The 16,667-nt window shown below is 40.4% G+C and overlaps 1 protein-coding gene across 2 annotated transcripts in view; it reads left to right on the top strand.

Moving 5' to 3' along the window:
- The window catches only part of camkk1a (calcium/calmodulin-dependent protein kinase kinase 1, alpha a), a 271,224-nt gene that overhangs the window by 138,135 nt on the left and 116,422 nt on the right, over positions 1–16,667 (top strand). For both annotated transcript variants that reach the window (XM_070857382.1, XM_070857383.1), the window contains one exon: positions 7,456–7,589. In XM_070857382.1, coding sequence (XP_070713483.1) covers positions 7,456–7,589 — 134 coding nt within the window. The remainder of the gene's footprint in view (positions 1–7,455; positions 7,590–16,667) is intronic.

The raw sequence follows: 16,667 nt of genomic DNA, 5'->3' as shown, positions 1-16,667 counted from the left end.
CTTGGGCCTTTTGAACTATTATGGGAAGTTCCTACCAAATTTGGCTTCAGTATTACATCCACTGAATGAACTTTTGAAAAAACAGGTCCATTGGAAGTGGTCAAAAGAATGCGATACAGCATTCAAAGAATGTAAAAGCAAATTGGTAGAGAGCACCATTTTAGATCACTGACATATCTAGGGAGATTAAGCTAGCATGTGATGCCTTTCCGTATGGACTTGGGGCAGTAATCTCATGTATTAAGTAGTGGGGAGGAGAGACCAATTGCTTTTGCTTCACGCCAGTGAGAGTAATTATGCGCAAATTGAAAGGGAAGCTTTGGCATTAATTTTTGGGGTCAAGAAGTTTCACAAATACTTGTATGGTCGTAAGTTTACCATTGTTATGGACCATAAGCTCCTAACAGCAATCCTCCATCCAAAGTCCCCAGTTCCAACATTAGCTGCAGCCCGGATGCAGAGATGGGCTTTGATTTTGTCAGCATATACATATGATATTGATTACAGACGATCAACTGATCACAATGACTAGATTGCCTTCTCCATCACAAGTTACAGCCGATAGGGAAGAAGTGTTTTATTTTTCATACATTGATGAACTGCCAGTCACAGGTGAAGAGATTGGTAGAGCAACCAAACGTGACCCAGTGATGTGAAAGGTATATGAGTATATTGCAAATGGATGACCAAACCAGGTAACAGACAAAGATACACATCCATTCTTCATTCGTAGAAATGAATTATCAGTCGATAAAGATTGTATCATGTGGGGTGCAAGAGTGGTTATACCAAATAAATTCAGGTCCAAATTATTCGGAGACCTCCATGACCAGCACCTGGGAATGTGCTTGACCAAGAGTTTTGCACACAGTTATTTATGGTGGCCAGGTCTTGATAAAGATATAGAGTACCTCGTGAGTCAGTGTACGACATGTCAATCGGTAAGCAAGCAACCACCACCAGTACCATTACAGCCATGGAATGGGCCTCTCAGGGTGTGGCAAAGGCTACATATTGATTTTGCTGAGTTAGAAGGACAACAATTGTTCATTGTGATTGATAGCCATTCGAAGTGGGTTGAGATGTTTCCAATGTGGAAAATAACAAGTAAAACATTGGACATTTTACGAAAATTATATTCTGCATTTGGCTTCCCTGAAGAAATTTTTTCGGATAATGGACCACAATTTTGTTCAGAAGAATTTGCACAATTCACGAGCAAAAATGGTGTGAAACATACCAAGGTTCCACCATACCATCCTGCTTCGAATGGTGCAGCAGAGCGCACTGTACAAATTGTAAAATGTGCCCTCATAAAACAAATGTTAGATCCTAATCCAAGGAAACGACAGTTGTCATTGGATCACAAATTGGCGAAATTTTTGATTATATATCGAAATACTCCTCATACAACTATTGGTAGAACACCAGCAGAGTTGTTTCTCAAACGACAGCCATGAACCAGATTCTCGTTGTTAAAGTCAAATTTGGCACAGTCCGTAGAAGAGACACAATTAAGACAGAAAGAGAATCATGATAAAGGTAGAGTAAAAGAGAGAAGTGTGAAATTAAACCAGAAGGTGAGAGTGAAGAACCATCACCATATATGGTTAAAGTGGTTACCAGGAAGAGTGGTGAAGATATGTGGTCCTCGCATATATTTGGTAAAGATGTTTGATAATGGACAGGTTAGGTTTATTCATATTGATCATATTTTACCTACACACATAGAAGGAGTTGAAGGTGGGAATGATTCATTTATTTCTGACTCATCAGATAGTTTTGATATACCAGTAGCAAATCCTAAATCCAATGTACTGGAAACAAATCCAGGAGAGAATCAGAATGAAAGTCTGAGTCCGAGTCGGGAAAACAAAGAGCCTGAAGTTAGAGTGAGTTCAAATGAAAATCAAGGCAATTCCATGGAGGAAAACGTTCCTCAGGATGAGCCTCGAATGTGTTTAGATTCGAGACCATGTTTGGAAGGTTCTGTTCGAGAGTGAAGGTATCCTCTTCGAAACAGAAAACAAGTGGTGAAGTTAAATTTGTAAATAGGGAAAAAAATAAGTTTATATCCTGTATTATGTATAAACATGAAAGTTATGTATGATGTTTGTTATAATAAATTCTTCATTAAGGAGGGAGAAGTGTTGTGTCTGTAAGCTTGTAATGTTTGTAGCTCCACACTGTAGATGTGGACGGATTGTGTACTGCAAGTGCAGGGTTAATAATAAACAGAACCAGGCAGATTGTGGAGACTTCCGAGAGAGCTGCCTGCCATGTTAGGAAGCTGTGTGTGCTGTGCTTTGTGAATATATCACACTCTGGAATGCTGTTAACCTCACGGGGTCATCATCATCATCATAGGCAGTCCCTCGGAATCGAGGAAGACTTGCTTCCACTCTAAAAATGAGTCCTTTGGTGGCTGAACAGTCCAATACGAGAGCCACAGTCCCTGTCACAGGTGGGACAGATAGTCGTTGAGGGAAGGAGTGGGTGGGACAGGTTTGCCGCACGCTGTTTCCTCTGCCTGCCTGGTTGATTTCTGCATGCTTTCGGCGATGAGACTCGAGGTGCTCAGCGCTCTCCCGGATGCACTTCCTCCACTTAAGGGCAGTCTTTGGCCAGGGACTCCTGGGTGTCAGTGGGGATGGTGCACTTTATCAGGGAGGCTTTGGGGGTGTCCTTGTAACGTTTCCTCTGCCCACCTTTGGCTCGTTTGCCGTGAAGAAGTTCCGAGTAGAGCGCTTGCTTTGGGGAGTCTCGTGTCTGGCCTGCGAATTGTGTAGCCTGCTGAGAGGAGCTGATCGAGTGCGTTCAGTGCTTCAATGCTGGGGATGTTGGCCTGGCCGAGGATGCTAATGTTGGTGCGTCTGTCCTCCCTGGGGATTTGTAGGATCTTGCGGATCACTTCCCTTTCTACGGTACAATTCCACCGGGTCTGATTTTGCTGACCTTTGCTCTCGGAATGCTTTGAGTGCAAAGGTCAGGAAGGGTCTCCGCTCCCATTATGTTGCCCCTGTGATGTCTGGGGCTTCTGGGAGAGCCGATGTGGGTATGTGTCTGCAATAGATACAGGCCCATCCCACACATGTAACGGAGGTGGGATAGGACGTACCTGCCCTTTGCCTCCATTTCCTGCTGTAACGGCCATGGGGTTTCCAGACACAGGGAAGTTGATTTTCACTGGGGCTGAGAGGTCAGCGGTTGGCTTGCTCCGATTCGCCAACGTGAGCACCGCACCATTGTAACTCCCGGGCCTCATTACCCAACTCACACCTCAACCCAGCATGAAAGACATGGAGAGAGGGAGGGGTGGGGAGAGAGTGAGGAGCGGGGAGGGGGAAGGGAAGGAGGGGGGGAGAGGGGGAGGGGAGGGGGGAAGGGAAAGGGGGAGGGAGGGGGGAGGGAAAGGGAGGGGGAGGGGAAGGGGAGGGGGGAAGGGAGGGAGAGCGGAGGGGGACAGGGAGGGGAGGGGGAACGGAGGGGGATGGGGATGGAGAGGGGAGGGGAGTGGAGCGGAGGGGGACGAGAAGGGGAGTGGAGGGGGAGAGGAGGAACAGAGGGAGGGGGAGGGTGGGATGGAGAAGGGAGGGGAGGGGAGGGGGAGGGGAGCGGAGGGCAAGAGGAGGGAGATGAGAAGGGGAGGGGAAGGGAAGCAGGTGCAGGAGAGGCTCAGGGTTTCCTTATGGGGCCCAGCGTCGCACTCCTGCATCACCTGACTCACCCGGAAACCCTTAGAAGATTAAAACCACTTAGCTTCTGGGCCCTTGCCTGGGCCTGGGCTCCTGGTGCCCTTGGCCAGGCCGGCAACTTCACGGCTGCAATAAAATGGTGACAGGGCCTGAATTACACGAGACCCCAATTTATGCATTTAATGAGGCCTTCACCTGCCTGGACTGAGGGCTTCACATTGCCCCCGAAACCCAGGAGTTACAGTACTGACGGGCGTGAGTGTGGTACCAAAGCTGAGGTCAGGAGGCTGCCTCCATTGTAACCCCCAAGCTCTCACATTGTCGCTGGGCATGGGGTGGGAAGGGAGCCCGAGGCCTCAGGCATTCAGCTGTTTTCCAGTGCTCGGCCCTGCCGGACGGGAGGCTTGGGCCAGAGGTACCCACGGGCCCTGCTAATGGCCCAGCTCTCCCAGTCGGCCACAGCTCAGGGTGGGCTTTGAGTACATTGCTCCTATCCAGTGCTGGAGCCCGGGGGATGTGCGGGGGTAGGGTGGGGTGGGGAGCGGGGGTGGTGAGAGGTCAGGGAGATTGGCCTGTATAATTCTACAAACTCGCTGACCTTTATGCCACAAGCCTCATTCGTTTCAAAGAACATAGAAACATAGAAAATAGGTGCAGGAGTAGGCCATTGGCTGAACATGCAACTTCAGTACCCCATTCCTGCTTTCTCGCCATACCCCTTGATCCCCCGAGTAGTAAGGACTTCATCTAACTCCCTTTTGAATATATTTAGTGAAAAATTGGCCTCAACTACTTTCTGTGGTAGAGAATTCCACAGGTTCACCACTCTCTGGGTGAAGAAGTTTCTCCTCATCTCGGTCCTAAATGGCTTACCCCTTATCCTTAGACTGTGACCCCTGGTTCTGGACTTCCCCAATATTGGAAACATTCTTCCTGCATCTAACCTGTCTAAACCCGTCAGAATTTTAAACGTTTCTATGAGGTCCCCTCTCATTCTTCTGAACTCCAGTGAATACAAGCCCAGTTGATCCAGTCTTTCTTGATAGGTCAGTCCCACCATCCCTGGAATCAGTCTGGTGAATTTTCGCTGCACTCCCTCAATAGCAAGAATGTCCTTCCTCAAGTTAGGAGACCAAAACTGTACACAATACTCCAGGTGTGCCCTCACCAAAGCCCTGTACAACTGTAGCAACACCTCCCTGCCCCTGTACTCAAATCCCTTCGCTATGAAGGCCAACATGCCATTTGCTTTCTTAACCGCCTGCTGTACCTGCATGCCAACCTTCAATGACTGATGTACCATGACACCCAGGTCTCGTTGCACCTCCCCTTTTCCTAATCTGTCACCATTCAGATAATAGTCTGTCTCTCTGTTTTTACCACCAAAGTGGATAACCTCACATTTATTCACATTATACTTCATCTGCCATGCATTTGCCCACTCACCTAACCTATCCAAGTCACTCTGCAGCCTCATAGCATCCTCCTCGCAGCTCACACTGCCACCCAACTTAGTGTCATCCGCAAATTTGGAGATACTACATTTAATCCCCTCGTCTAAATCATTAATGTACAATGTAAACAGCTGGGGCCCCAGCACAGAACCTTGCGGTACCCCACTAGTCACTGCCTGCCATTCTGAAAAGTACCCATTTGCTCCTACTCTTTGCTTCCTGTCTGACAACCAGTTCTCAATCCACGTCAGCACACTACCCCCAATCACCATCCTTAGTTTGGAAACAATAATACTCCTGTGAAGTGCCTACATAAACTAGAGGTGATCCAAAACGCACCAAGTCCCGCTCACCCATCACCCCTGTACTCGACGACCTACATTGGCTTCTGGCTAAAGGCGCTATATAAATACAAGTTGTTGTTCAGTAGAAGGGTCATACCTGAAAGTTCAGCCTATCAGGAACACAGCGAATCAGGTCAGACTCCATACTGCTTTGCACAATGAAACCCAGCGTTCACATACATTGGAGGCCTTCCAAATTGGTGTCATTGTACCGCACAACTGTTAAACACTAAATATTATGTCTGGATCTGAGGCACCTTGTGTCATGCATCAGATAGTGTCATTGTTGGAGGCCACTGAGCAGCATGCACATGGTGCGGCTCTGGTATAAAAGGCCAGCCATTTTGTGAGTCAGGCACTTTGGGACTAAATAAAGCAGAAACAAGGTTGTAACATGTTCAGTTAAACAGTCTCAGTTTGTACCTTTATTGCATACATAATGATATGTCCTTACTATACACTAAAGATGCACATGAGGCCCATACTTGAGAGAAGGTCACTCTGTGACCAGTTACCTTTATTACCAAGACCTCAAGTGATGAAGGTGGGTGGAGCTTCCCCTTTTATACCTGAAAGTCCAGGTTAGAAGTGTCTCCCACAATTTCAACCCCTTGTGGTCAATTTTCTCAAGGTGTATAACTTAGGTCAGCTTATACATGGGTTACAATGATAGTTGAATACATAACATCACCTCCCCGCCAAAGTCTTATTGGGATCACAGGTCAAGTCTCTCTGGTGGTTTACGCTCCCTTGTAGAGCGCCTGAGTTGGAGCTCCGGTTGTTGGGCGCTGGCCTGAGTGTCTGCTGTTTGTGGTGCCTCAGGCCTGACCAGACTGCCCACAGTGACTGGGCTCTCCTCCCTTTAGTTCTGGTGTTCGGTGACCTGTGGTGGAGGAAACTCAACATCATGTTCTTCCTCTGCTTCTTCTATGGGGTTGCTGAACCTCCTTTTAGTTTGATCCACGTGTTTGCGGCAGATTTGTCCATTGGTAAGTTTAACTACCAAAACCCTATTCCCCTCTTTGGCAATCACAGTGCCTGCAAGCCATTTGGGCCCTGCAGCGTAATTAAGGACAAAAACAGGGTCATTGACATCAATACATCGCGCCCTCGCGTTCCTGTCATGGTAGTCACATTGTGACTGACGCCTGCTCTCAACAATTTCTTTTGTAGTAGGGTGTATAAGGGATAACCTGGTTTTGAGTGTCCTTTTCATTAGCAGCACTGCGGGTGGAACCCCAGTGAGTGAGTGTGGTCGGGATCTATTGGCCAACAGGAGGCGTGATAAGCGGCTTTGTAGGGAACCCCTTTTGATTCTGAGCATCCCCTGTTTGATTATCTGCACTGCTCATTCCACCTGGCTGTTTGAGGCCGGCTTGAACGTTCTGACATGGTTGATTCCATTGCCTACCATGAAGTCCTCGAATTCAGTGCTTGTGAAGCACGGGCCATTGTTGCTGAGCAAGACATCCGGTGGACCATGGGCGGCGAACATTGCCCGTAGACTTTCTACCGTGGCAGAGGATGTGCTTGAATTTAAAATGGCACACTCAATCCATTTGGAGTAGGTGTCTACTACAACCAAAAACATTTTTCCCATGAAAGGACCTGCGAAGTCCACATGGATGCGTGACCATGGCTTGGTGGGCCAGGACCAGGGACTAAGGGGGGCTTCCCTGGGTGCGTTGCCCAGCTGGGCACACGTGTTGCACCTGCGAACACAAAGTTCCAGGTCTGCATCGATCACTGGCCACCAAACGTGTGACCTGGCAATTGCCTTCATCGTGACAAGTTCACCCCCTTGTGGTCAATGTTCTTAAGGTGTACAACTTAGGTCAGCTTATACATGGGTTATAGTGATAGTTGAATACATGACAACATAACACCCTGTGTTGAAGGATGCTTCAATAAAATCATTACTTTCATTCAAAATGGCGCCTGACTCCATGCTCTGGGTTCCAGGTCGCCCCCCTCCCCGGGGATCGAAGCCCCCATCCGGAGAGCAGTCAAAAGCCCCGGCCCCCCTGGAACGGGTCTACCAAGAGATAGCCATACTGAAGAAACTTGACCACCCCAACATTGTCAAGCTGGTAGAGGTGAGTTGGTTCGTCATCAGCCTTTGCCTAGCGAATCAAGGCAACGTTTTTATTACCATACCGAGCGCAGGGCATGGCTGAACATAGTTCTTGAGTTTACACAACAATGTCAATAAATTTCCAAGGTTTTAAATGTATTGTATGTGATTCCTTTGGTGGAAAATGTTGGGGGAGAAATTTAGGATGTTTGCGCCTCCCGTGAGCGACCCTGGGGAATATATTACGCTCCACTTGCGATATTTTACACAACACAGCGATATTTTACACACAACTGTGATATTTTGCACACCACTGTGATATTTTACACACCACTGTGATATTTTGCACACCACTGTGATATTTTACACATCATTGCGATATTTTACACACCACTGCGATATTTTACACACCACTGTGATATTTTACACATCAATGTGATATTTTACACATCACTGCGATATTTTACACATCACTCTGATATTTTACACATCATTGCGATATTTTACACATCACTCTGATATTTTACACATCATTGCGATATTTTACACACCACTGTGATATTTTACACACCACTGTGATATTTTACACATCACTGTGATATTTTACACACCACTGCGATATTTTACACACCACTGTGATATTTTACACAGCACTGTGATATTTTACATACCACTGCGACATTTTACACAGCAGTGTGATATTTTACACACCACTGCGATATTTTACATAGAACTGTGATATTTTACACACCACTACGATATTTTACACACCACTGCAATATTTTACACAGCACTGTGATATTTTACACACCACTGTGATATTTTACACAGCACTGTGATATTTCACACATCACTGTGATATTTTATACAGCACTGTGATATTTTCCACATCACTGTGATATTTTACACATCACTGCGATATTTTATACACCACTGTGATATTTTACACAGCACTGTGATATTTTACACATCACTGTGATATGTTACACACCACTGAGATATTTTACACACCACTGCGATATTTTACACAACACTGCGATATTTTACACATCACTGCGATATTTTACACAGCACTGCGATATTTTACACACCACTGTGATATTTTACACACCACTGTGATATTTTACACATCACTGTGATATTTTACACACCACTGTGATATTTTACACATCACTGCGATATTTTACACAGCACTGCGATATTTTACACACCACTGTAATATTTTACACATCACTGAGATACTTTACACATCACTGCGATATTTTACACAGCACTGCGATATTTTACACACCACTGCGATATTTTACACACCACTGTGATATTTTACACAGCACTGTGATATTTTACACATCACTGCGATATTTTACATATCTCTGTGATATTTTACACACCACTGTGATATTTTACACATCACTGCGATATTTTACACATCACTGTGATATTTTACACACCACTGCGATATTTTACACAGCACTGTGATATTTTACACACCACTGTGATATTTTACACATCACTGTGATAAGTTATACACCACTGTGATATTTTACACATCACTGTGATATTGTACACATCACTGCGATATTTTACATAGCACTGTGATATTTTACACACCACTGTGATATTTTACACACCACTGCAATATTTTACACACCACTATGATATTTTACACATCAGTGCGATATTTTACACACCACTGTGATATTTTACACATCATTGCGATATTTTACACACCACTGTGATATTTTTCACAGCACTGTGATATTTTACACACACCTGTGATATTTTACACATCACTGTGATATTTTACACATCATTGCGATATTTTACACACGACTGTGATATTTTACACATCACTGTGATATTTTACACATCATTGCGATATTTTACACACCACTGCGATATTTTACACACCACTGTGATATTTTACACATCAATGTGATATTTTACACATCACTGCGATATTTTACACATCACTGTGATATTTTACACATCATTGCGATATTTTACATACCACTGCGATATTTTACACACCACTGTGATATTTTACACATCAATGTGATATTTTACACATCACTGCGATATTTTACACATCACTCTGATATTTTACACATCATTGCGATATTTTACACATCACTCTGATATTTTACAGATCATTGCGATATTTTACACACCACTGTGATATTTTACACATCACTGTGATATTTTACACATCACTGTGATATTTTACACATCATTGCGATATTTTACTCACCACTGTGATATTTTACACAGCACTGTGATATTTTACATACCACTGCGATATTTTACACAGCAGTGTGATATTTTACACACCACTGCGATATTTTACACAGCACTGTGATATTTTACACACCACTGTGATATTTTACACAGCACTGTGATATTTCACACATCACTGTGATATTTTACACAGCACTGTGATATTTTCCACATCACTGTGATATTTTACACATCACTGCGATATTTTATACACCACTGTGATATTTTACACAGCACTGTGATATTTTACACATCACTGTGATATGTTACACACCACTGAGATATTTTACACACCACTGCGATATTTTACACAACACTGTGATATTTTACACATCACTGCGATATTTTACACATCACTGCGATATTTTACACAGCACTGCGATATTTTACACACCACTGCGATATTTTACACACCACTGTGATATTTTACACATCACTGTGATATTTTACACACCACTGTGATATTTTACACATCACTGAGATATTTTACACATCACTGCGATATTTTACACAGCACTGCGATATTTTACACACCACTGTAATATTTTACACATCACTGAGATATTTTACACATCACTGCGATATTTTACATATCTCTGTGATATTTTACACATCACTGCGATATTTTACACATCACTGTGATATTTTACACACCACTGTGATATTTTACACATCACTGTGATATTTTACACACCACTGTGATATTTTACACACCAATGTGATATTTTACACATCACTGTGATAAGTTATACACCACTGTGATATTTTACACACCACTTTGATATTTTACACACGACTGCGATATTTTACACAGCACTGTGATATTTTACACACCACTGTGATATTTTACACATCACTGTGATAAGTTATACACCACTGTGATATTTTACACATCACTGTGATATTTTACACATCACTGCGATATTTTACATAGCACTGTGATATTTTACACACCACTGTGATATTTTACACACCACTGCAATATTTTACACACCACTATGATATTTTACACATCAGTGCGATATTTTACACACCACTGTGATATTTTACACATCATTGCGATATTTTACACACCACTGTGATATTTTTCACAGCACTGTGATATTTTACACACACCTGTGATATTTTACACATCACTGTGATATTTTACACATCATTGCGATATTTTACACACGACTGTGATATTTTACACATCACTGTGATATTTTACACATCATTGCGATATTTTACACACCACTGCGATATTTTACACACCACTGTGATATTTTACACATCAATGTGATATTTTACACATCACTGCAATATTTTACACATCACTGTGATATTTTACACATCATTGCGATATTTTACACACCACTGCGATATTTTACACACCACTGTGATATTTTACAAATCAATGTGATATTTTACACATCACTGCGATATTTTACACATCACTCTGATATTTTACACATCATTGCGATATTTTACACATCACTCTGATATTTTACACATCATTGCGATATTTTACACACCACTGTGATATTTTACACATCACTGTGATATTTTACACATCATTGCGATATTTTACACACCACTGTGATATTTTACACAGCACTGTGATATTTTACATACCACTGCGATATTTTACACAGCAGTGTGATATTTTACACACCACTGCGATATTTTACATAGAACTGTGATATTTTACACACCACTGCGATATTTTACACACCACTGCGATATTTTACACAGCACTGTGATATTTTACACACCACTGTGATATTTTACACAGCACTGTGATATTTCACACATCACTGTGATATTTTACACAGCACTGTGATATTTTCCACATCGCTGTGATATTTTACACATCACTGCGATATTTTATACACCACTGTGATATTTTACACAGCACTGTGATATGTTACACACCACTGCGATATTTTACACACCACTGCGATATTTTACACAACACTGCGATATTTTACACAACACTGCGATATTTTACACAGCACTGCGATATTTTACACACCACTGTGATATTTTACACATCACTGTGATATTTTACACACCACTGTGATATTTTACACATCACTGCGATATTTTACACACCACTGTGATATTTTACACACCAATGTGATATTTTACACATCACTGTGTTAAGTTATACACCACTGTGATATTTTACACACCACTTTGATATTTTACACACCACTGCGATATTTTACACAGCACTGTGATATTTTACACACCACTGTGATATTTTACTCATTACTGCGATATTTTACACACCACTGTGAAATTTTACACATCACTCTGATATTTTACACATCACTGCGATATTTTACATAGCACTGTGATATTTTACACACCACTGTGATATTTTACACGCCACTGCAATATTTTACACACCACTGTGATATTTTACACATCACTCTGATATTTTACACATCATTGCGATATTTTACAGACCACTGCGTTATTTTACACATCACTGTGATATTTTACATAGCACTGTGATATTTTTCACAGCACTGTGATATTTTACACACCACTGTGATATTTTACACATCACTGTGATATTTTACACATCATTGCGATATTTTACAGACCACTGCGTTATTTTACACACCACTGTGATATTTTACACATCATTGCGATATTTTACACCCAACTGCGATATTTTACACATCACTGTGATATTTTACACATCATTGCGATATTTTACACACCACTGCGATATTTTACACACCACTGTGATATTTTACACACCACTGTGATATTTTACACATCACTGAGATATTTTACACATCACTGCGATATTTTACACACCACTGTGATATTTTACACATCACTGCGATATTTTACACATCACTGCGATATTTTACACAGCACTGTGATATTTTACACACCACTGTGATATGTTACACACCACTGCGATATTTTACACACCACTGTGATATTTTACACATCAATGTGATATTTTACACATCACTGCGATATTTTACACATCACTCTGATATTTTACACATCATTGCGATATTTTACACATCACTCTGATATTTTACAGATCATTGCGATATTTTACACACCACTGTGATATTTTACACATCACTGTGATATTTTACACATCACTGTGATATTTTACACATCATTGCGATATTTTACTCACCACTGTGATATTTTACACAGCACTGTGATATTTTACATACCACTGCGATATTTTACACAGCAGTGTGATATTTTACACACCACTGCGATATTTTACACAGCACTGTGATATTTTACACACCACTGTGATATTTTACACAGCACTGTGATATTTCACACATCACTGTGATATTTTACACAGCACTGTGATATTTTCCACATCACTGTGATATTTTACACATCACTGCGATATTTTATACACCACTGTGATATTTTACACAGCACTGTGATATTTTACACATCACTGTGATATGTTACACACCACTGAGATATTTTACACACCACTGCGATATTTTACACAACACTGTGATATTTTACACATCACTGCGATATTTTACACATCACTGCGATATTTTACACAGCACTGCGATATTTTACACACCACTGCGATATTTTACACACCACTGTGATATTTTACACATCACTGTGATATTTTACACACCACTGTGATATTTTACACATCACTGAGATATTTTACACATCACTGCGATATTTTACACAGCACTGCGATATTTTACACACCACTGTAATATTTTACACATCACTGAGATATTTTACACATCACTGCGATATTTTACATATCTCTGTGATATTTTACACATCACTGCGATATTTTACACATCACTGTGATATTTTACACACCACTGTGATATTTTACACATCACTGTGATATTTTACACACCACTGTGATATTTTACACACCAATGTGATATTTTACACATCACTGTGATAAGTTATACACCACTGTGATATTTTACACACCACTTTGATATTTTACACACGACTGCGATATTTTACACAGCACTGTGATATTTTACACACCACTGTGATATTTTACACATCACTGTGATAAGTTATACACCACTGTGATATTTTACACATCACTGTGATATTTTACACATCACTGCGATATTTTACATAGCACTGTGATATTTTACACACCACTGTGATATTTTACACACCACTGCAATATTTTACACACCACTATGATATTTTACACATCAGTGCGATATTTTACACACCACTGTGATATTTTACACATCATTGCGATATTTTACACACCACTGTGATATTTTTCACAGCACTGTGATATTTTACACACACCTGTGATATTTTACACATCACTGTGATATTTTACACATCATTGCGATATTTTACACACGACTGTGATATTTTACACATCACTGTGATATTTTACACATCATTGCGATATTTTACACACCACTGCGATATTTTACACACCACTGTGATATTTTACACATCAATGTGATATTTTACACATCACTGCAATATTTTACACATCACTGTGATATTTTACACATCATTGCGATATTTTACACACCACTGCGATATTTTACACACCACTGTGATATTTTACACATCAATGTGATATTTTACACATCACTGCGATATTTTACACATCACTCTGATATTTTACACATCATTGCGATATTTTACACATCACTCTGATATTTTACACATCATTGCGATATTTTACACACCACTGTGATATTTTACACATCACTGTGATATTTTACACATCATTGCGATATTTTACACACCACTGTGATATTTTACACAGCACTGTGATATTTTACATACCACTGCGATATTTTACACAGCAGTGTGATATTTTACACACCACTGCGATATTTTACATAGAACTGTGATATTTTACACACCACTGCGATATTTTACACACCACTGCGATATTTTACACAGCACTGTGATATTTTACACACCACTGTGATATTTTACACAGCACTGTGATATTTCACACATCACTGTGATATTTTACACAGCACTGTGATATTTTCCACATCGCTGTGATATTTTACACATCACTGCGATATTTTATACACCACTGTGATATTTTACACAGCACTGTGATATGTTACACACCACTGCGATATTTTACACACCACTGCGATATTTTACACAACACTGCGATATTTTACACAACACTGCGATATTTTACACAGCACTGCGATATTTTACACACCACTGTGATATTTTACACATCACTGTGATATTTTACACACCACTGTGATATTTTACACATCACTGCGATATTTTACACACCACTGTGATATTTTACACACCAATGTGATATTTTACACATCACTGTGTTAAGTTATACACCACTGTGATATTTTACACACCACTTTGATATTTTACACACCACTGCGATATTTTACACAGCACTGTGATATTTTACACACCACTGTGATATTTTACTCATTACTGCGATATTTTACACACCACTGTGAAATTTTACACATCACTCTGATATTTTACACATCACTGCGATATTTTACATAGCACTGTGATATTTTACACACCACTGTGATATTTTACACGCCACTGCAATATTTTACACACCACTGTGATATTTTACACATCACTCTGATATTTTACACATCATTGCGATATTTTACACATCACTGTGATATTTTACATAGCACTGTGATATTTTTCACAGCACTGTGATATTTTACACACCACTGTGATATTTTACACATCACTGTGATATTTTACACATCATTGCGATATTTTACAGACCACTGCGTTATTTTACACACCACTGTGATATTTTACACATCATTGCGATATTTTACACCCAACTGCGATATTTTACACATCACTGTGATATTTTACACATCATTGCGATATTTTACACACCACTGCGATATTTTACACACCACTGTGATATTTTACACACCACTGTGATATTTTACACATCACTGAGATATTTTACACATCACTGCGATATTTTACACACCACTGTGATATTTTACACATCACTGCGATATTTTACACATCACTGCGATATTTTACACAGCACTGTGATATTTTACACACCACTGTGATATGTTACACACCACTGCGATATTTTACACACCACTGTGATATTTTACACATCATTGCGATATTTTACACACCACTGTAATATTTTTCACAGCACTGATATTTTACACACCACTGTGATATTTTACACATCACTGTGATATTTTATACATCATTGCGATATTTTACAGACCACTGCGTTATTTTACACACCACTGTGATATTTTACACATCATTGCGATATTTTACACCCAACTGCGATATTTTACACATCACTGTGATATTTTACACATCATTGCGATATTTTACACACCACTGCGATATTTTACACACCACTGTGATATTTTACACATCAATGTGATATTTTACACATCATTGCGATATTTTACACATCACTCTGATATTTTACACATCATTGCGATATTTTACACACCACTGTGATATTTTACACATCACTGCGATATTTTACACATCACTGCGATATTTTACACAGCACTGTGATATTTTACACACCACTGTGATATGTTACACACCACTGCGATATTTTACACACCACTGTGATATTTTACACATCATTGCGATATTTTACACACCACTGTAATATTTTTCACAGCACTGATATTTTACACACCACTGTGATATTTTACACATCACTGTGATATTTTATACATCATTGCGATATTTTACAGACCACTGCGTTATTTTACACACCACTGTGATATTTTACACATCATTGCGATATTTTACACCCAACTGCGATATTTTACACATCACTGTGATATTT

The sequence above is a fragment of the Pristiophorus japonicus genome, chromosome 16 (genome assembly GCF_044704955.1).
Source record: "Pristiophorus japonicus isolate sPriJap1 chromosome 16, sPriJap1.hap1, whole genome shotgun sequence".
NCBI lineage: Eukaryota > Metazoa > Chordata > Chondrichthyes > Pristiophoridae > Pristiophorus > Pristiophorus japonicus.
The sequence above is the reverse complement of the archived record's forward strand: the minus strand, read 5'-3'. Positions and strand labels throughout refer to the sequence as shown.